Source organism: Idiotropiscis lumnitzeri, chromosome 3 (genome assembly GCF_059441095.1).
Source record: "Idiotropiscis lumnitzeri isolate Australia: NSW breed Sydney's pygmy pipehorse chromosome 3, RoL_Ilum_1.0, whole genome shotgun sequence".
Taxonomy (NCBI): Eukaryota; Metazoa; Chordata; class Actinopteri; order Syngnathiformes; family Syngnathidae; genus Idiotropiscis; species Idiotropiscis lumnitzeri.
Window position 1 is genome coordinate 26,957,284 of NC_142393.1, and position 17,179 is coordinate 26,974,462.

General features: G+C 43.8%; 1 protein-coding gene across 5 annotated transcripts in view; it reads right to left on the reverse strand.

Annotated features, from left to right (window-relative positions):
* LOC148340658 (synaptotagmin-2-like) overlaps window positions 1-17,179 on the reverse strand; it is an 80,282-nt gene that overhangs the window by 11,598 nt on the left and 51,505 nt on the right. For all 5 annotated transcript variants that reach the window (XM_088289750.1, XM_088289754.1, XM_088289749.1 and 2 more), the window contains 2 exons: window positions 3,623-3,836; window positions 3,140-3,300 (listed from right to left, as the gene is read on the reverse strand). In XM_088289750.1, coding sequence (XP_088145876.1) covers window positions 3,140-3,300; window positions 3,623-3,818 — 357 coding nt within the window. In that variant the 5' untranslated portion in view covers window positions 3,819-3,836. The remainder of the gene's footprint in view (window positions 1-3,139; window positions 3,301-3,622; window positions 3,837-17,179) is intronic.

Genomic DNA, 17,179 nt, shown 5'->3' on the forward strand with positions numbered 1-17,179 from the left:
TTTCGCTTTTGACATCCTCACATATTCCAATGTTTACACTGCTATTGTTTGTTACTCTCATTGTAACAAACTCTATTGGGAATTTATGTTGAACTATATGATTGGCTCTATTGAGTCCAAGCATAAGTATTGAGACAGAAGTTATCAAAGGGGCAATAATTTCCACTTGGTCCGTTAGTTTGGGAAATCAAAACTACTTCCACCTGTTGGTTGGGAGCAAGTGGGTTCATGCAGCTGAGAAACGACATGCGAGTTTATCATGTAGCGTTAGGTTTGTCTATGATCAACTTGTCCAATAGAAAAGACCTTGAGTCGGCTTGAGTGGTTTGCTCTTAATTTGTCCTTTCAGTTTGGATTCAAGTAGAGTATTGCTGGCTTTCCTATGGCTGGCATCTTGAAAAACACAGATGTCTTCGTAAAAACCGGACGGTCCAGCTACTCTCTGGTCAGCTGAAAGAGGTGAGCTGGAACAGGGCGCATACACAGATAAAACACACATTCTCACTACACTCATTTTTCTCCCAACACACGCAAACACTTGCCTTGCTTGCATGCGGCCTATCGTGCATGCGTGATAACTCACGCCCTCTTGTAAACTCACACGATTGTACTTATTTGTGGCATTCTCTATTTTTATTGTGGTCAATGCGTTTCATTCAAACATGCCAGGCCACAAAATGCAGGGTATGTTTCTATCTGACGGCCGATGTAAATGAATTACCTTGTAGCTTGAGCATGGACAGTTTGAAAAGGGCACATTTTTGTCAGGACCAAAAATGTCTGAACTCATCATACTGCCTTGAGAATTTTCAGTTTTCCCCCAAACCCGTGGGGAGAGGGCTCTGGGCTAAGGAGATGGTATGTCTGGATGCACACCCTTTGCCCAACATCAAGAAGAGTTTTCACCTGGAGAAACAGTGAGGTGAGGTGACTCGCCGAATCGTTGGATGGACTGAAATCAGGATTTTGATTTTGGCAAATTTGGGGCAAACGTTCAGGCACACCATCTCGTTCTCATCTGTCAGCTTGTATGTCAGCAGCATGGGTCATCCAGGAAAGTTACTCTCAAGTCAAGTTGTGGCCATTCAATGTTACCTACTGCAAGGGCGTACGCTGGTCTTTGTCAAGAGATACAGAACAAACAAGTCTTGCCTGTCGTGGAACTCTGAACATGTTTGCACAAGTGGGGCGCCAATGAGTCAATTTCAGACCGCAAGAGCAATTAGTTGTGGTTCATTGGTCACCTTTTTATGATTTGTGTCACACTTTAACGGCCCATGATGGTGGAAACAAGCCCAAAGTTCACCGGTGGGTTGCGTTTGAATGACATTATCCAGCTTAGCCCTTGCACATGCATGTTAGTGATCACTAGTGAATTGCCGAGTGCACTAGTCATTCAAAAGGCTCAATCAAAGGAAGGGTTTCATATTCATTTCAAACCATTTGCATTAAAAGAGGTCTTTGTTGGGTTTCACATATCTGAAGAGAACCATCTTTGTATCAAGACATAGCAATTGGTGCGGCATGTCAGTTCAGTGGATTTTGCGAAGCAGCTTAATTGCTCCCAAAGATTCCTCAAGCACCAGCAGCACCTAAGCTTGCAAAGAACTAAGAAAGCCATAGCACTCATTGACATCACCACTGCAATCCATCCCTTCAAGCCCAGCCCGCCCCACAGCTCCCCCCTCTGCACTGGTCTGCGCTTACTCAGAGCGGCCAGAGAGGGGCGCCTCGTGCTATCAGACCTACCGTAGGCAGAGAAGTCCACCACAGTCAAGATACACGGAGCACATATAAGACACAAAGCAGGAAGGAGGAGAGCAGAGACAAAGGAAGAGATTGAACTCACAGCAGACACCAAAGAAGGGTAATCACAGCAAATGCAGTCAGCTAAACTGTCGGGAGGGAGGAAAATGACAGATAGGCCAACCTCCTCATTAGCACAATCATATCTTGTGCAGCAGATCCATTGTGCCTTCAAATAACATGACTTTTAGATGTATTGTTACCCAACCGAATGAGTCGTCAAATCATCGCTGAAGCATGTCAAAAAAATAATAATTATAAGACCTGCACGAGAACAATTCTTCTAACTGCTATTTTTATAATCACTCTTGAAAGGTTGTGAAAACAGTGACGCGGCTGAGCTCAATAGATAGGATATGTCATTTTCCACTCAAATCCCAAAGCACAAGTGAGAGTGAGAGAGAGAGAGAGAGAGAGAGAGGGAGAGAGAAAGAGAGAGAGCAAAACATTTACAGATTGACAAATACATCACATAACAGAAGAGAGGAAAAAATAAAACAAATAATCATGTTTGGCAAGTGTGTTATTTTCATCTGTGGAGAATACACTGACCTGGTAACAAAGCCACCGAATAGAGTCTTTGCTCATCATCTACAGTATACTGCAGTTCAAACAGCAATAAGAAACGTGGCCAGTGGTCAAAAAGCCATTAGACGATGCCAGTATCGTTTTTAAAATGGTAAGACATGACCTTTTTTTTTTAGTTTTCTGAAACAGCACATTTGCTCACATTACCTTTAATTATGTTATTATTTAGAATAAATCTACGTGAAATACACTAATCAGGTTAATCATTTCTCCCATTAGTTGTCAAAAATTATTTAAAAAGAGAGGGAACAGATACAAATGATATGATGCAACACTTTATTTCTATAAATTAAATCTATGCAAGTGTTTACTTTTTCCAAAAGTAAAAAAAGGATTGAGTCGATTTTCTGTAATTTGAAAGTTAAAAGCAGTTTTTAAAGCTATGTAAACCATGCTTAAGAGAATAATATATTTGACTCAAAGAATGAAGTCAATGAAAATAAAGTGTAGTTTATCAACCAAGTTGAATGAACATGTTTTAAAAAGGTCCTAAAAGATGAGAAAACCTTTTGCCAGGTCCTCAAAGTTAGTCAATTAAGGTAGAAATTATGTCCTCCTGTAGAACAAACAACTCAGCCGATGTCGGGAAAAACAAAAGTGATTGTGCTAAAATTGATTTGAGTTTCTGAAAGAGTCTATTCCCCAATTTCAGAGCCACATCATAAACCTTGTAGCAGTCATAATTAAATGCTTATTAACCACTTAAATATGGGAAAATTCCCCAAACACTCCCAGTGTCACATACCTCTCCTCCTTTGAGGTTCTTCATCCCCATGTCACCCTTTCCCTTCTTGCCCTTCTTGTTCTTCTTCTTCTTGCAACAACATTTTTTGACGATGCAGAAGCAGCACGTTAGAATAAGTAAAGCAGCGACCACAGCAATGGCAATGATGGCCCAGGATGGCACTGAGGATGGTAAACAAATCCGCGTATAGGTGAAACATTCTTAGCCCGAGGGCAAAGAAACAAATGCTTTGACATTTGACCGACCGCTCGTTTAGCCTGGTCCATGTCATGCTCTGGGCCAAATATATTTAGTAAGAGGTGCCACGCTTGCGATTAGATTGAGGGAAAATTAGATTTCTGTGCCATTAAGGGGGGCAGCCTCTGATCAATACTGAATAAAGTCGTTATGAGGCAGCCAATGCCTGCAGCAAAAGCAGAAAATCCAATTCCAAAATGGCTGCTTCGTCGTCACAAGTTGATTGGAAGTTGGTTCAGTACTCACGTGGGATCTTATCGATTTCATTCAGAAACTTGTTTTTGATCTCGTCAAAGGCATCGTTCTTGCTGACTGGCTCGGTAGAGTTGTCTGCAGAGACGAGTGCGACAGGGGCAGGAGTCACAGTCAAGGCACTGGCCCCTGTTGGCTTGGCAGCGACCATGGGCGTTGTCTGGTGCTTGAACAAGTTCCACTTAGTCATTTAGGCTGCACACAGTCCCTGAAAAAAAAAAAAAAAAACATCAAGAAAATGACTCCTCTTGTCTCATCTGTTGTGCTTTGTTGGTGTTAAGCATGCACAGGTGCTGTACATTAATTCACTTTCTGGAAAAGCAAGTGCATGTTTGTACTTCTGTTCATATATTTTTTTTTACCAACACTGCTTAGGGGTAAATTACATTTAAAGGCAGTGGAAAGAGAGAGAGAAAACACAGAAAACAAAAAATTATTCTTCACTGAACGCGACTGCAAGACTCCCTAAGAGATCATGTAATCACGTTTTCAGTTTTGTACTAAGAAGAGTCTTACACAAATCAGTACAATGCAAAAGCCAACAAATTATATGTTCTCAATACTACTGACACCAGTTTACACCTTTATCATGTGTTATGTTTCAAAAAGGAGCATCGGTCAATGTCACATTCCAAGATAGAAGTGACAGTGAGGCTGTAATTTTAGCCATTCATGCATTGGGGACAGCGACAGTGAACACCTATTCAAAAGCTAAATTATTCAATATCAGATCTGGGCAAAGAATGGCCTGGGTGCCGCACACAACCCGCCTACTGTCTCTGACAGAGACCATGAAGTTAAAAAAAAAAAAAGTGGTACTTTTATCTTGAGAGTGGCGCGGACGTTGATATAAGCAAGGTAGTGAGCAAGAGCTAAAAACGTGTCCGTGGTGTTGCCAACTTAAAGACGTTTTCGCTATATTTAGCGACGATAGAAAAAAGGCCGGCAGTCCTAATGTTGGTAACATTCTTATTTTCTGCACGGTGGAGGGAGGAGCATCAAGAGGAGTTGGCCTGATGATACTGAATGCAAATCTACAGTTTCATAGACCGTAGTTATTGGGTGCATTATAAGTAATCACTCTATCAATATTCAGCACTGTCGATATTATTATTTATTACCACTTATCTAAATCATTGGGTGTCCTGACTAGCGACGGCTAATATAAGTTGATTTTTGGTGCACGAAAAAGGAAAAGGTGCAATTTGTGTATATCCGAATTAGAAAAATATATGCCAAATCAACACAAATTGCATTTAACCGAAAAAGACAATGCATTTAAAAAAAAAATATATATACTGTGGAACAACGCTGAGGTTATGTTGGCTTGGTCCGCGGTAAGCACACCTGTTTCTCATTTGGCCCGTTTTCAAAATCAATTGCCCACACTTGTTCTACATGCCTCAGGCATCTGATTAGGATGCCTCCTGAACGCCTCCCTGGTGAGGGTTTCTGGGCATGTCCCACCTGTAGGAGGCCCCAAGGACAACCCAGGACACACTGGAGAAACTATTTCTATCGAAGGAATTTCTGTTTTGTTTCTGTTCTATCTGCGGTGACGTCAACACTGATCTTCAAAATCCAAACAAGCACACCCTAAAATAACATTTATTGAATTTGTCACAAACAGACCAGAAAGCAACATAAACCCATTACTAATAAATTATATATTATCACCAGTGTTTGTTGTCTATAACTGAAATTACCCATAAATAAAGCAGCAGACATTGTCTTCATTGACATGAAAACAGTTAAAAACATAATCAAGCATACTGATTGTCTAGACAATTGGCTTACATTTGTAACTCGTCATTTTACTTCACAAACTATAGGGTGATCTCTCTGCTACCACAATTCTCAAAGATTCTTGAGAAACTATTTAATCACTGATTGTGCAAATTTACAGAAAACCACACATTACCCAGAAAGTAATTCAGAACAAAACAATATACAGCACCAGCCAAAACAGAACTAATGTAAAAAATCACAAATTCAAAAAGACAAATGTGATTGAATACAATTTTACACAATAAATGACAACATATAAATAACTCAACTACAACAATGTGGTAATAGCGGGATAGTTTTGAATTTGGTGAGGTGCTTTTTAAAGAGAAGGCATCACTTGGTGATGATGCATGGATATACGTTACGTTGCCGGGGCATCGTGTGTGACATCCCACAGGAAGCAGTGTGGGGATCAATGTTATTTAACATGAATATTAATGACATTTGTAGTGTCTCCAAATCTTCTAAACGAAAATTGTGGTGTCTGGGGATAACTTGCAGAACCTTCTGTCCTCTAGGATAGATGGTGTGAATTTAGAGAGTGTATATGAAAATACATTTCTTGGTGCAATTATTGATGGCAGAACTTGATGGAAACCTCATAAAAATAGGGACAAACAAGAAGCATTTATCCTTACAAAAAAAAAATCAACCATGAAAATAAGACATAATGTCAGTTTTCACAAACAAACTAATAAATTATTCACACAGACATCCATATTAAATTCACTGATCTAATTGAATTCAAAACTGCCCAAACAATCTACTGTACAAATCTGGAAATAATCTGCCACAGGCAATATTTATTGTAAGGGAGGGGCATTATAAGTTAAGGGGATAATTAAATGTTAAGGTGCGCCGCACATAAATTATGAAAAAGATGGTTTTTATCAGCTTCTATGGACTGAATCTGTTGAATAAGTTAACTATAGAACTAGAGAAAATACTAAAAACATGACAGTTTAAAAAATATGTAGACATTATCTTTACAAAGTACAGAAATCTAGAAAAGCCTTTGTAATATGAACATTGGACTGGCTCTATATCTGTTTTATAATACTGTGTATTGGTTAAAAGGAATATCAAATTGTTGCGCTATAACATGAAACTTCAATATAAGATGAAACGTCATAAATATTACTATATAATATCCAAAGATATTTACATAGCGCGGACGACTGGGTAGCACGATGGTCTCACTGTGCAGCGGTCTTGGGTTTGATTCTGGCTCCGGCCTTCCTGTGTGAAGTTTGCATGTTCTCCATGAACCTGCGAGGGTTTCCTCCGGGTAATCCGGTTTCCTCCCATATTCCAAAAACATGCATGGCAGGTTGATTGGACGCTCTAAATTGCCCCTAGGTATGAGTGTGAGTGCAAATGTTTGTTCATCTATGTGTGCCGTATGATTGGCTGGCAACCAGTTCAGGGTGTCCCCCGCCTATATATATTATTATTATTTTATATATATATTTGGAATGTCCTCCCATTGAATGTTAGGCAAGCCCCGCCTCTGTCCATTTTTAAAACCCGTTTGAAGACACATTTTTATTCTTTAGCTCTCGACACGAGACTGTCACTCTTCTGCTGTTCTCCTGGTATTTATTGTAAATGTGTTTATGTGTTTTAATTTGTGTTCATATTACCTGCTAATTTATATTACACCATATGGAAAGCACTCCATCTGTTATGAAATGTGCCATACAAATACATTTTATTGTATTGAATTGTATTTTTGCTTACATGTTTGAAATGAATGACAATAAATTGACTTTAATCTACAATCATCGTACTTTTTAGGCTGTGGACTAATTTCTATTAGAACGTAACAATTGCAATAGAGGAATTGCACAGAGCTATCTCTTTTCTGTAATCCTCATTTGTTGATATGATGAAGATGATAGACTATTGTAGAATCAGCTTTAGTAACATTGGAGAAAATATTTTTCTGATAGTGGTCCATTGTAGTGATCTTCATCATATTTCAAATTCATTTAACACGATTGGAATGTGTTATTAGTTCATAGTTCACAGTTTTATTCAGTGTTTTATAAAAAACAACAACTATTGAATCGGATAGTATTCAAACACTGGTTGGCCAACCTGAAGAGTAATAAAAAGCCTTCCTGCTGGAGGTTGCCTTAATGAATGTGTTAAAGGGTTGAGTTCATTGCTGGAATATTAATGAATATAATGATAAATTGAGAAGTTTTACAAATGCATGAAGCCATTTCTATTCCCTGAACACTTTGGCCCGATACGATTCTATCCATTTTTACCAACACATGCGTCATATTCTGTACAGTGATTGACTATGGCATCCTGCGCAATGGTCTGACACTGCTCTGGTTCCAACATATTTCACAAGGCAGTGAGGTCAGTGGGCAATGATTTGAGCTCACTTGAAAACAATATTTATGAGAAATAACCATCAATCCTCAGTTATACATTACTTTTGCTTTGTTTGCTTGTCACCAAATGGTCGAGCCAATCGTGCCGGACCATGAAAGGTGTCAGGAGAAACAAAAGAAACATCCACACACCATCCTGCCGCCGTGTTTCCGCGCGCAAATGAAATGTTTAATCAGAGCTCTTATCGGTTCCAGAAATCAGCATGTGACAAGTGGAAGCAGGCTGCTGACAGACTGATGACTGATTGGACAAGAGCACGCAAGGATAACAAGAATAACAAGAGTAGACTCTTGTTGATTTTATTAACGTCACGGTGATATGGGAGAAAAAGCTGGATTTTTCCATTACGTAGGTGCCAATCCTCAAGTTTATGGTGGAATTTCAGCCGTCATTTATTGCCGCATATGAATTATTCAGATTGAGTCGGACAATGAGAAGGATGCGCTCATGTCACTCACGGTCACCACAACACTGTATATGTTTTTCAAACTACTTGTGCTACTGTTGGCACGGTGCCGCTGCCATATTACCTGAAGGGGAAATGACATAAATACATTTATTAAATTGTGTTTGTGTTGCCTTCATGACAATGTATTTCTCATCATTCAGAATCTAGTCTGTAGACCAATTGTATTAACATTTATGGATATGTGCCCAACCATTAATCTCCACTGCACTGAGGGTGACAGCAAGGACGGACGGAGAGGACACAGACTTAGTTTTTATGAGTGCCGTGAGGGACAGCTTTTAGCAACCATTGCCGCAAAATCAACAATTTAATTAGCTTTTTCTTTGGCTGAAGCGGTCACACTTGGTGAGCCAATTTCTGAGCTTAAAGGTGCACTCACTAGCGGTTCTTTGGGTCAAGTGTTAACGTTTGCATGTTAATGTCGGCTAATTAAGTCTGAACATAAAGTACAACCAAGGTTCTTGAAATAGTTTGCTCCACCAATGTTCCACTGATCCAATCATGATTCAAATAATAACCAAAAAGAAGCGCAACATCAGTCGATGTTAACTCATTCACTACCAAATGAGTGAAAAAAAAGACGTATTTGGCCGTCAATGGTATTGAATGAGTTAATAATGATTTGGGAGAAGAGAAATCAAGGTTTTTTATAATCCATCTATTAAATGTAACATTTTATGAAACACAGAAAATGGTAACCTAATGATGGTGCTGGTGGAAATGTCAGAGGGTCTCCAGAGTGATTATGATGGATCCTTTGGGCTCCTTGAACATTTGTATAAAATCTCATTGCAATCTATCAAAGAGCTGTTGACACACTGCAGTCTGGTGAAAAAGCAGACAGACGATGCGACACAGTTCTTTGAGTTACATCACATTTGAATGGGTAAAAGAAAAGGAAGAACAGAGAAGGATTCAAAAAGTGTGTGTTAAAAGTGTTGGACAGCTGGGAAATTGGGATTCTGACCATGGAGCTGATACTTGCATTTGCTTCAGCAAATCTCTGAACAGATGAGACTGCATTACTTTGAAAACTCATTCAATGACATCCAATTAATTATGTATATTATATAAAAAATGAAAACTTGGATCTTTCAGCATTTTCAACTTCATCTTACTTTGTCAATATTGCCTCGGTGATTCAAATGGCTGTTGCCATGGTGATAGTGAATTTGAATTATAGCATGGCACTAGAAAGCAAAACACACCTACCTCTCGCGTAAAATTTGAATGGAGTAATGGCGATATGGCCGTCTCGCTAACATGTCCTATCCCCTACAGCTACTGCAGGTGGTGGAAATGGTGGCAAATTCTTGCCCACGGCTAACAACCTGAACCTGTATCGTTCTTTTCATTTGTAAAATATTTAAAGATGAACAGGAACCGTGAAAGAGCAACCTTTTTGGTTCATTCATTACAAAACACATCCACAGTATGTGGTAACTACTGTATTGTTCAAACTAATATGATCTCATACCTGGCTCCTTCTCTTACAGTGCACCAAGCCTGAAGCAACAAGCACGGACGACAAGCATTTGCTCATTCAATGAAAAGAAGCAAAAAAAAAACCAGAACTGCATTTGCACAATGAATCGATGTCAGGAGGCCAATTTGATTGCACAGACTTTCCTGGCAATGTGTTATGATACAGTTCAGGTTTAACTGAGGAGACAGCAACCGTGACTGACATCAATTGAGACGCAGCAAACTTTAAGTTATTTTAATACAGATTTTATGATGGCAGATTAGAAGCATCTCCTTCATGTCTGGTGTGGAAATGTTTTCCCTTTGAGAGTTAACTTTCTATATGTAGTCTCAATTGTTATTGGAAAATGTGTGTGTGCAGAACCACTGGGTGCCCTCTTGAACAGACAAAACATGCAATACCATAGTCAGTAGATGAAGCCTGACGATCTAACACTCGCAATCGAAAAGCCTTCAGAGCAGATAACATGGCCCTAATTGTGGCGGAAAGAGTTTATAGTTAACCTATTAGAGTCCAGGTTGGATCCGCAAAGAGAAAACAACCCGAGGAGGTTGAGCTCAAGTCATGCAGCTGTTCTATTACACAACAACAAGTACCCCGCACAGCAATTAATTAACTATTTGTCCTTTGTTTCCCCGACCCTGACAACTTCCCTCGACACTGCTGTACACAGCTGTCTGCAAGTGGCCAATGTGTGTGTATGTGTGTGTGTGTGTTTATGCAAATTAATGAGCATGTCTGTGTTAAATGCAAACTTGAATTTCCCATCCATGCAAAACCTCAAACCACTTTAATCCTCACTTTCAAAATGGCTTCTGTCAACAAGGAGAAAACTGGTCATAGGACTCATGTGGCTGCAGCTGAGGGCAACATTCAGGAGCAGTGGGGCGGCAAATTAACTATTGAATGTTACGCACTGTGAAAAGGTTGCCGTATTCAAGGGGAGACGACAGCAATGGCCACTCGGCTGTCACAGGTCACCAAACGAGCAGGTCCTCAGAGATAAAGAGCAATCTGTGTAATATGACGTGCTCAAGTCACTCAGCCCACACTGACCTGACTGCTATCTGCGACATTATTTGGTAATTTGTGGGTGTAGTGCGTGGCCTTCACTTCAACTGTACGTTTCGTCCAACTCTCACTAATTTGGCTCCTACCGTATGTTCGTGCTTGGAGGCTCCGGTTTATCACTTCATTCACAAAATCAAAGTGGTAGGCGACTTATCGCAGAAGCTCCATAAGTATGCTCTAATTTAGTGTGAGCATTTTTCATACTGCGAAACGCTTTCATCCAAATTCCATTGAACTATTTTGGATATGAAGCCGCATAATGCCGCAGCTACTTAATTTCATAAATCATATTATAATGAATATTCACCAGCTAGCAAGCTTGATGAAGTTATGCTTCAACCTACGGTATTTTCATGACAGTAAGGCACATCGTATTAAAAGGCGCGGTCTGAATTTAAATGTAATCAAAAGCATGAGTAATTAGTATAATTTTAGTATTTTGTTGAACAAATGCAAACAAAAAAAAAATTTGGAGTCCTTTACTTGTCAACTATTATTTCACTGATTTTTACTGATGTTTTAAGTTTTGCCATGGTATTGTTTCTTTTTTTCTGTGTTCTTTTAAGGATATATGAAATAATTGACCTGGTTTGTCAACCGTTGCTTGTTGCAAACAAAGTTCTTGTTACAGCAAAATGTTTTGTAACATAATCACTGTCAATCTGAACATCATACGAAACTATGGTATGTCAAATGAGACTGAGACTGTACATGAGAAAATATGATCATGCTGTACCTCTCCAATAAAGGGTGCGACCAAATCCTGTGTGGGCCGACAGATTGGCATTTTTTTGTAATACTGCGGGTCATGGGAATCAGGCGTGTTTGGTGGATATCAGCGGATTCAAAAATTCATAAATATGACACCAGAGTGGGCCAATGAAAATCGTTATACGCTGTAGAAAGGAATTCATTGAACAAATTATAATCATTATCATCTTAAAAATATTCTTACAGCACCCTTGTCACTATTGGAGGGGGAGAACGCTTGGTTTACACATGGATGCATGATCAAGGGAGCAAGGCAGTCTCCAATTGCCAACTTCACATGCACAGCAGTCTACAACATCCATCAAGGGGAGAGCGTGCAGTTTACTTGCCAATGTCATGCACAAAATCCAGTTTATTTCTGTTTCCATCATGTCTAGCACAGCATGCTCAGGCTTCCTGCACTCCAACTGCCCTGAATATAACGCATATGAGATATGCCACCACATTGTTCCATCCCAAAACAGCACACAATGGCGTAAACGCCCAATTCTACCGGTGAAAAGTCTGGTAAAATACCAAAAGAAAGAAAATTCCACCCATGTGCACATTGACACTATGCTTTGTGCACGACTTGTGCTGGAAACAAAAATAGGGCCCAAGTGTTTCCAAACTCCTAACCTATTTAAACTATTCCTTCAGTTTTTTTGCCAGAAATTTGGGTTCATTAAGTTGTTAACTCAGTTTGGACAGTGACACAACACGGTAAATGAGCTGTTGTTACAATTCTCCCCAAGCAAACACCAACATTGTTGTGCAAATGCAAGGTCACCAAGAAACAAACTTGAACAAAAGCACCCAGATTCATCCCTCAACGTCCGAGGTGACTTTAATGAAGCAAAACTTAATCATGAACTTCATAGAAATAAGCAGAACATTGATTGTCCGGCCAGGGAAGGCAATATTCTGGATCACTAGTATAACACTCTGAGAGACACATACGGCTCTGTTGCCCTTGCAGTTTTGAGTTTGTCCCATCACTTTTTAATAAACTTAATTCCATCATACAGATACAAAATGAAATGTGCAAAACCTGCGTTGAAAACAATGAAGTGAACCCATGAAGAAAAGTTGGCACTATGGGACGGTTTGGACTGCACAAATTGGAGTGTCTTTGAAAATCTGGCAGCTCGAATGAACATACGGACACGGCGATAGCATACATAAGTTTTTGTGAGGACATATGTGTACCAACAAAGACATTTCGCACATTCAACAACTACAAGAAGCCATGTTTCACTGCTAAATTTCGAGAACTCAATCGGGCTAAAGAGAACACCTACTGGATACCATCCAACCATCCATCCATTATCTGAGCCGCTTATCCTCACAAGGGTCGCTGGCGTGCGGAAGACAACCACTCACGCTCGCAATTACATCTAGGGACAATTTAGCGAATTCGATCAGCCTACCATGCATGTTTTTGGAATATGGGAGAACACTGGAATACCTGGACAAAACCCACACAGGAGAACATGCAGAGCCCAGACAGGTAGGCCGGAACTGAACTGTGAGGCAGACGTGGTAACCTGTGAAACACCGTGCCACCCCCAAAGGATACCATTCCTGTGTAATTGTATAGTACTTCCATTTCTTAACAACTCTGTACTTGTGTAACATCCTAAATGATCTCCTGGATCGGTAAATCAGTGCTGTTGTTTAATCCAGCCTCGTTTATTTATTTATTTATTTTTCATTTATATTCTTTCTCAACAGCATTTAGAAACAGTAATCAATGCCTACGTTACAGGTTTACTAGAGTTGATTACTGTAAAGCACTTCATTTTGGAGTCAGCCAGTCCTCCTTCAAGCATCTCTAACTGGTCCAAAACGCGGCTGCTCGCCTTTTAACTGGAGCTCGGAAGACGGATCACACAACCCCAATCTTGACCAAATGCTGCTGGAGGTGCCAAGGACTCGGCGGATCCTCATGGGTGATTGCGTCTTTTCTGTTGCCGGACCTTTGCTATGAAATTACCTTCAATTGAATATTACGCAAAGAGCTTCTTTGTCCACTTTTAAAACTTGTTTGAAGACACATTTTTATTGTTTGGCTTTAGAGTCAACATGAGATTGTCGCTATTCTGCTGTTCTTCTGGTATCTACTGTATATGTGTTTATGTGTTTTAATGTCTTCTAATTTACTGTTAATTTATATTACACCATATGTAAATTGCTGTGTTAAATGTTTGTTAAATATAAATAAAGTTGTATCAGTTGTGACACCACCTACACCGCCTATCCTGTACAGGGTCGTCAGGGGTGACGGGGTGGGGCGTTGTATTGGTTGCTGGACCCCCTCCCAGATGACTATCGTATTGTATTTTTGTTATAGTTACTTGTTTCTCTAATACCAGAGTGGATCAAACTACCAGGGAGAAATTCCTTGGATGTTTTTCCAAAGTGGCCAATAAAGATGATTCGGATTCTGACCTCACACCTGCAAAATCATCACCCTCCAACGATAAAACCATTGGCACTCATCACAATATACAAAACCTGGCCAATGTCATTCTTAAGCCAAACGAGGAGTTCATTAAAAAATGTCGCGTTAACTCTTCAACGTCTTTTTATTGATATTTTGCAATAAGTACTGTACACACCTTCAATACAGTTAAGACATACAGGTCACGATAACAGAACTGACACAAAACAGTGAATAAAACCCAAAAACAAAAAACAAAAAAAAAATAGGTTGACTTAAAAAAATACACCACCATCCTTCCCACAAGAAAAAGGACACCAATCAATAATCACGATAATAATAATCACACTTGTATATTCACGACCATCAAGTTGCACTTTGTGTTAACACGATATAGCGTAAGGGCTTGCCAGATTTTGCCCTCCGATATATAACTCAGTCTCTTAGTGTCAGTTACACCTTCCAGCCACATATTCGACTTTGATACCTTTGTTCTCTTCCATATTGTCAGGAGTCGCCTTGCGGCGATGAGGAGGTGGACCCAAGAAGCGAGGAAGCAGGGGTAGGTGAAGCTTTAAGGAGATTTATTGTGGAGCTTGGTGGGGACGAACAACGGGGCGTGGGCAAAGAAACAACACAGGCAACTGAACGAGACTAACTGGACGATGACAAGGACCAAACACGAGACGGGAACGAGCCAGGCGGACAGGGAACGAAGACAAGTGCAACAACGGGAGCGAAGCGCAAGTCGTGAGAGTCCGAGGTGACGTGGCAACAGGAGGCAAACTGGGTAATGACCCGACACTGCGTTGTCGGTCTGGAAGGTTTAAATAGTCCGGGTACTTAGGGGAGCAGATGGGAAGCAGGTGCGTGATGATGACTAGGAACAGGTGCGTGATGATGACTAGGAACAGGTGCGTAGCTGGTGAGAACGAAAACAATAACAAAGGCACATGGCAGGGAGGTGATGAAAACAATAACAAAAGGCACATGGCAGGAAGGAGGGAAGAAAATAACAACAAAAACACTGACGTGGCAGACACGGGTCATGACAGTACCCCCCCCTCAAGGGACGGCTTCCAGTCGTCCCAAACGAAAACAGTCAAAAATGAAACCAAGTCCAAGAACGAGGGTGGGCGGAAGGGGGCCGGTAGGTGGGACCAAGGCCCGCGAACTAGGCTGGTCTGGCGGATGTCCAGGGGGCCAGACCAGCGAGCCCCGACGGGGCCATTCGGGCGGACGTCCGGGAGGCGGGACCAAGGCCCGCGAACTAGGCTGGTCTGGCGGATGTCCAGGGGGCCAGACCAGCGAGTCCCGACGGGGCCATTCGGGCGGACGTCCGGGAGGCGGGACCAAGGCCCGCGAACTAGGCCAGTCTGGCGGATGTCCAGGGGGCCAGACCAGCGAGTCCCGACGGGGCCATTCAGGCGGGCGTCCGGGAGGCCCGATCAACAAGTCCACCCATGAACACTCAGGCGGACGTCCGGGCGCACCCGAGACCGGAACGTGGAGCGGCGGCTGGTCGTCCAGCCCCGCCGAGTCAGGAACGTGGAGCGGCGGCTGGTCCTCGAACCCCGCCGAGACAGGAACGTGGAGCGGCGGCTGGTCCTCGAACCCCGCCGAGACAAGAACGTGGAGCGGCGGCTGGTCCTCGAACCTCGCCGAGACCGGAACGTGGCACGGCGGCTGGGCCTCCAACCCCGCCGAGACAGGAACGTGGAGTGGCGGCTGGTCCTCGAACCCCGCCGAGACCGGAACGTGGCACGGCGGCTGGTCCTCCAACCCCGCCGAGACAGGAACGTGGAGCGGCGGCTGGTCCTCGAACCCCGCCGAGACAAGAACGTGGAGCGGCGGCTGGTCCTCGAACCCCGCCGAGACCGGAACGTGGCACGGCGGCTGGTCCTCCAACCCCGCTGAGACAGGAACGTGGAGTGGCGGCAGGTCATCGAACCCCGCCGAGACCGGAACGTGGAGTGGCGGCAGGTCATCGAACCCCGCCGAGACCGGAACGTGGCACGGCGGCTGGTCCTCCAACCCCGCTGAGACAGGAACGTGGAGTGGCGGCAGGTCATCGAACCCCGCCGAGACCGGAACGTGGAGCGGCGGCTGGTCGTCGAACCCCGCCGAGACAGGAACGTGGAGCGGCGGCAGGTCGTCGAGCCCCGTCGAAGCAGGAACGTGGAGCTGTGGCTGGTCGTCGAACGCCGGCGGGACGGGAACTTGGAGCGGCGGATGATCGTCGAGTGCCCGCGGGACAGGAACGTGGAGCGGCGGCTGGTCCTCGAACCCCGCCGAGACAGGAACGTGGAGCGGCGGCTGGTCCTCGAACCCCGCCGAGACAAGAACGTGGAGCGGCGGCTGGTCCTCGAACCCCGCCGAGACCGGAACGTGGCACGGCGGCTGGTCCTCCAACCCCGCCGAGACAGGAACGTGGAGTGGCGGCTGGTCCTCGAACCCCGCCGAGACCGGAACGTGGCACGGCGGCTGGTCCTCCAACCCCGCCGAGACAGGAACGTGGAGCGGCGGCTGGTCCTCGAACCCCGCCGAGACAAGAACGTGGAGCGGCGGCTGGTCCTCGAACCCCGCCGAGACCGGAACGTGGCACGGCGGCTGGTCCTCCAACCCCGCTGAGACAGGAACGTGGAGTGGCGGCAGGTCATCGAACCCCGCCGAGACCGGAACGTGGCACGGCGGCTGGTCCTCCAACCCCGCTGAGACAGGAACGTGGAGCGGCGGCAGGTCATCGCACCCCGCCGGGACAGGAACGTGGAGCGGCGGCTGGTCCTCGAAGCCCGCCGAGACAGGAACGTGGAGCGGCGGCTGGTCCTCGAACCCCGCCGAGACCGGAACGTGGCACGGCGGCTGGTCCTCGAACCCCGCCGAGACCGGAACGTGGAGCGGCGGCGCTTCGTCGGGAGCCGCTGTGAAAGAGACGAGAAGCAACGGCGGGTCGTCGTCCACCGCCCAGGCAGGAAACTGGAGCGCCGGCGAATCGTCGAGTTCCGCCGAAAAAGGAGCTTGGGGCGACGACGGATCGTCGAGCACCGCCGAGGCAGTGACGGGAAGCAATGGCGTGTCCTCGGGCGCCGCCGGGACAGGGAATTGGGTTGGCGGCGGGCCGTCTGGCACCGCCGA